Consider the following 6,111-nt stretch of genomic DNA (forward strand, 5'->3'; position numbering starts at 1 on the left):
AATTTGGATTCAAAATCATTCAGGAATCTGTGGGTACCCTTTGGAATCAAACTCGTTCGTGTATTCACCTACTGAGGGGTATAAGGAGATGGTTTGGAGTTGGAAATAACACGAAAGCATCAGAGGTGGTTGCTATGGAGGTGTTCTCGGTGGTTTGTTGCAGGTATGAGAATTGAAGACAAAGACAACAACAAATGAGAGTTAAAGACGAAGACAGGGGTTGTCGATATGGTTTGTTGCAAAGGTGGTTGCTATGGAGGTGTCCTCGATCACCTGTTACTTACATATACACATAGTGGGGAAAAAGAGATGCAAAGAAGCTGTGAAAATCTGGGAGTTATCGGGATTAACTGAAGTTGTGAAAATTTATTGAAACACAGAATCAATGAAAAATTAATTGAAAAGACAACAAGCAATTGAAGACAACAGGTTGTAGATCGAGAGGGAAGGCTAGGGAAGAAAGAGATGCGAAAAAGAGATATAAAATAATTAAAAGGTCATCCCACATCGCTGGTGGGAGCATTCTTTATGGACAAACTTGCTCTATAAAAGGAGCTTGTATCTCTTGTAAAACCCAGCCCAACAATGTTTTTGGCAAGCCGACTCCTTTGAGCTGGTGGGACCATTGGAATTAGCTAGACCGATTTAGTCCAATTTGATGTTCGAGTTGGTCCGATTTAGTCTGATCTGGACCGAATTGGACCGACTTTGACCGATATTGACCATGAGCGACTAGCCAACCCTCTAACCCCTATTCGTAGGCGGTTGGCGTTGGTGTCCGCCTAGCGCCTACCCGATTAATTGGCCGCCTAGATCGATTTTTGCAACACTAATATATATATATATATATATATATATATATATATATATATATATATATATATATATATATATATTCTTTACTGCAAAAAAAAATATTAAATATTACTTTCTATATAAATTGAGAAAGAAAAAAAAGAAAGAAAAAATAAGTTTTTATAATAAATTGAGAAAAAAAAAGTCATACCACGGGATTGTTAGAACAAAGTTCTATCAGGATCGATTGATTCTAAGTACGCAAACAAGAAAGCACATAAAGTGAACAAGAATATGGCTTGAATACAATGATTAATGCTTCAACACCTCAGAAGAGCTCGATAAAGAACTTCGACTGTAGAGGTGTTTGGGGTTACAACACTCAAGCGTAATTAATAAGACGTGTGTTTTTAAGATAATGCATACATGCATGCATATATATAGTCTAACCCTAAGAGATAATCACAGATGGACAGGACCAATCCGGATATATACAAAAAGCCCTAAGACGCAACACGATAAGCCCCAACAATCTCCCCCTTTGCGTCTTTGGGACCGAGACTTCAACTTTGTTTAGGAACCGAGGGCTTCTTCACCGTCTTGAACACTCTCGGTATGATAGCTAACAGATGGTACCGAAAGGTGATATACCACCGAAGCATATCAGTAAAATTTTTCTTATCAGCATCTGAGTTCTGCTTGCACCGATGTATCAAATTAATGATGTGCTCCAAGCAGTCAGTAGAAAACATATGTTTATCTACCAAAGCGAACAAGAACTTATGAGCATCACCCTTTGTAAACGTCACAGTCAAATGAGTTGAGTCAATTTGCCCAATCTTCATCTTGTTCACATCACCGGGCTTTTGAGTAGGCTTGACCGTCGGTTTCTTGTTCATTACTCTTGCTATCTCCTGATCCATTTTTGCAACTTCGTGGTGAAGAGTTCAAAAGTCTTAGATTGATTAGATCTTTCATGTGTACGATAAAAGAAATCAAACAGTTTAAGAATAATATGAGAATGAACACAGAACAGAATCAAATATATGCTTATGATTCAAAATTGAGTCACGCCTCAGCAGAGCTCGATGAAGAACTTCCGCTGTAGAGGCGAGCTAGGGTTTACAAAACTATGAAGTAAATAAAACAATGAAAGCCCTGCATCCTAAGACTACATGCATGCAGCTTATATACTAAACCCTAGTACAAAATTATGCACGGCTGGACAGGCCCAATACCGACATTCAAAAAGGGCTAAGGACCGAGCCCATGACGCAAACTATTAGACTCTACAATCTCCCCCTTTGCGTCAAGGCGAGAGATTATTTCCTCTGAGCAGGTTTCACCGTCTTTATAACTTTAAACAAACGAGGGATTATGGCTAGAAGAGTCTGTCTAAACTGTATGTACCACCTCAACATATCAGTGAATAATTTCTTATCCGCAGCATTGTTCTGGTCGCACCTCTGAATGATCTCCAAGATATGCTCAAGGCAATACGTTGAGAAGAGGTGTTTGTCAACAAGAGCGAACAGACATTTTTGACCTTCGCCCCTGAGGAACATAACTGTGTCATACTTTGAATCGATTTTCCCCTTGATCATGGTATTGAAATTGCCAGCCCTGCCCATAGTTTTGATCGTTGTTCGTTTGTGTATGGCAGAGGCAATCTCCTGGTCCATCTTCGCTACGTCATGTATGTAGCAAACAAGCATACGCTTGACATGATCGATAATAGGTTAATACTCCTGAGGATTCGAGAGAAGAATGTTGTTGAGGAGTATCCAATCATGGGGATTGAGATTAGGTAGATCAGCGAGGGTAAAATGGTAGAATGAGCCTTCGGTTCCACGAGTCACCCTGAATTTGACATTAATAAATTTCCCTGTTGAATAGGGCTTCATTACTTTGACTGTGGTTATTTTCTTTGAGCTCCAAGTCAGGTATTGGGGTTGAGCAAACTCTAAGTAAAACTCCTGAAGATCCCTATCTACCTTCGGGTCTGGGGATAGAATAGCAGCAGTCGAATTGAAGCAGTGGAAGATAAATGTCTTACGAGTGATTGGCATGTTGAATTGCGCGTCCTTGGAATTTTCAAGTCCAAAGGAAATTACTGGCTCAAGCCATAGAATGGTTGGCTCGTCAATTGCCCACCTTTGAAGCGAGTCTTTTGTCCACACAGGAAACATAGACTTTTTCTTTTTAAGGAGCTCCGTCTCCCTTCGCTTCTGTTCAAGCTCAGCTTCTTGTTTCTTAATGTTTTCTTCAAATTCCTTTTCAGAGGGCTTGACCTTTCGGAAGGGATTCTTGGGATTCTCGACATAGACATCATCTTCATTGTCTGTGTCGTCCTTGCCGGTTTTCTAATTCTTTTTATCTTTGTTACTGACCGAAGCTTCATTACCCTTCGGTTCAGCAGATGCTTTTGATTCAGAAGCAGGAGGTTGCTTTGACACTTGCTCTCCTACTTGTTTCGGTTGGACCCCGGTCACCGAAACACCCTCGATACGGCTGAAAACGTCTAGTGCCGGTTTGAGCTTGTCCGCCAAATGACGTCTGACAGTTATGGTGATGATCAGATCATGAGCCTCAATAAGATGAAGAAGGATGGAGTGAACATCTGCAGCAAAACTCCTAATGACCTCCCTTTCTGACTTGAGGTTATCAATCTCAGCATTAGCAGTACGCAGCTTGTGTGTTTCCAATTTAAGCTGGGTTGTACGTCTGTCGAGCTCATCCATAATCCGATTTTCCATAGCTAAGTCCACTTCTAGTTGAGTTAAGCGTTCGTTGACATTAGCATGGAGCATTTCATTGGCTTCTTCAATGGCTTGGCGTGCCGCTTCAAGGTTCGAGCGCTCAGATTGAAGAGACTTTTGAAGATTCTCTACTGAAGCATTGACAATTTGAGCCTTTTTGGCAGCAACAACCTGTAAGGAGTCTAGAAATAAGTGAGCTTCTGAGACTAGTTTATCGACTTTGGTGGTCGCATCCTTGCACTCCTTAGTAGAGGCATCAACAGCGAGAGAAGCCTGTTGACATTGGGAAGTGGAGGCTTCGATAGCTTTGGCTGCAGCAGACAGAGTAGCACTGTATTCGGCAACGACCGAAGAGAACAAGGCCTTTAAGGCAACGTCTGAATAGGCACCATAGGAAGAGGATAAGAGCAGTTGATCAAGGTTGTCGTTTACTGCCTTGAGATGACGTTTTGTAACAGGCTCATCGTCATCATCATTGCTCTGCACTTGAAAAGGACTGAAATATGTGGAATCGAATTCCAAGTCCTCACTGCCTAAAATAGGGGTTGTTTCAGTAGATGGTGTGGGAGATAAGGGTTTTGAAGAAGGTGGAGGTTCGGTTGTAACAGGGGGTTCAGTTACAGGTGGATTGGGAACAGTAAAGTCAGGTTTTGTGGTAGTAGTGGTGGTGGTTGTATCTGTGAAAATGGGAGTGGGAATAGGAATTGTAGTGAATGGTTGAGAGGAGTTAATTGGTGAGATAGGAGGGATGGATACTGGGATTGAAATAGGTTGAGGTGAAGGAGGAGAAGAGCGAACCGAAATTTCTGGAGTAGGGGAGCGAGGCGGAGTGTCACCTCGGCCCGAAGCCTCTTCATCAGAGCTTTCGTTCTCAGATTCAGAATGAGGAGCGGTTTTATGCTTAGGAGGGACATATTCTGAATCCGAAACACTTGAGGATTGAAGAATAAGTATCCTAGCGGGCTTCTTCTGCTTTTTCAGTTGAGCCTGAGAAGTAGCAGGTTTATCAGATTTTCGCTTCTTGGGGGTTTGCCCCTTGGTTGGTTTGTTGACTGGTCCCTCTTTCCGAGTTTCAGGTTTCTTACCTCTCTTAGCTGGTTTGTCAGCCTCTTCAGTTGAACGAAGCATGGCCGGTGTAAGTTCTCGTGGGCCAACAGATGGATGCTTCCTGTATTGTTGAAGAACATTACTCGACACTGAAATACGACTGAGCATTGCTTCAGGAATGGAGCCAATAAACGAAAACTTTGATGGGTCAGTGACAATGATTTTCGTCGTATGAAAAGTAGTAATGGATGAGAGCAAGGAGTCCGCCATTATTGGAACACAAAGACGATCCATTGCCCAGTTGGTGATAAGAGACCAGAAACGCCCACATGAGATCTCAGAGTGTCTGGATGAAGAAAACAAGCTTTGAACCAACTACTGCCAGATAATGGACCCATAATCAAGGTTAAGTCCATTGTACAACCCATACAGCACCGTCAGGAATGACTTGCTTGCACCATCGGAGCCAGCGCTTCTCTCAGACATTCCCTTAAACTAAAGCATGAACAGGCCATTCCATTGAGGAGGAAGGCAGGACTTCTTGAACTTCGTAATAGTGGTTAGGGTTTCAGTATACCCCATCTGATAGAACATAGTGAGCAGTTGACTAGTTGTAATGGAATTAGGGTTTACCAGAGATGGATCTTGAGAAAGACCAATTAGGGCACATAATCGATTCTTGGAGATGGAGGTCTTCTCATCATGGAGTTCAAAATGAATTCGTTCATTAATCTTGTCATAGAATGCAGTAGAGTAGACAAGAGACAATCACGACATGGGAACCTCTTCAACCTTAGTCAGTGCATCGACGAGTGGTGAGTATTTGAGACACTCAACCACATATAGCATATAGGGCTCATAGATAAATGGAATGAGATCAATGATCAGGTTCTGTTGGGGTTTAATAGTGAGAAGTGGTTGACGAACTAAGGTATCGTGAACGGATGATGAGTCTGCCATTGTAGTAGCTTGGAGAAGATGATGAACAGTTGCAGAGAATCACCGGGTTTCTTTGAGAGATTTTTGGAAGTGATAAAGGTTGAGAGAGTACCGTTCCAATTCCTTTTATACGTACAAGGAAGAGAGAGAAAAATTCGGCTGAAATCATGGATTATCTCAAAAATAGCGTCTGTCGCGATGGGTGAACAGTTGGCATGCCGAAGATGACGTAGGAGAGAGAAAAGACGTTTCACTTTTACACGCCCTTTCATAAAACTCACTTTTTCAAATCACCAAACCGTTTGGATAGCCGCTGAGTCAGCTTCCACTTTATCTCAATCGTTTCTCCATACGACGTTTGAATTTCTGCAGCCTTAAGCATTTTAATTATCATTCTGAACAAAACTAGAATTTAGAAAATTAAGAATTTTCGTGCATAGGGTGTAAAAGATAAAGAAATAAAACGAAACTTTAGGGAGAATCTGTGATGTCGTAGTCAGACATAAAATAATTGATTTTGGGCAAAAATCACTTCCTTTAAGGTCAAGAGAGACAATAAAGTGCTTTCTTG

The 6,111-nt window shown here is 41.7% G+C and overlaps 1 protein-coding gene across 1 annotated transcript; it reads right to left on the reverse strand.

Moving 5' to 3' along the window:
* Window positions 1–3,158: 3,158 nt before the first annotated feature.
* Window positions 3,159–4,871, reverse strand: LOC111896073 (uncharacterized). The gene has a single exon (XM_023892094.2). It carries the CDS (start codon window positions 4,869–4,871, stop codon window positions 3,159–3,161), a length of 1,713 nt encoding a protein of 570 aa, XP_023747862.2.
* Window positions 4,872–6,111: the final 1,240 nt, after the last annotated feature.

The sequence above is a fragment of the Lactuca sativa genome, chromosome 8, assembly GCF_002870075.4.
Source record: "Lactuca sativa cultivar Salinas chromosome 8, Lsat_Salinas_v11, whole genome shotgun sequence".
NCBI classification, from domain to species: domain Eukaryota; kingdom Viridiplantae; phylum Streptophyta; class Magnoliopsida; order Asterales; family Asteraceae; genus Lactuca; species Lactuca sativa.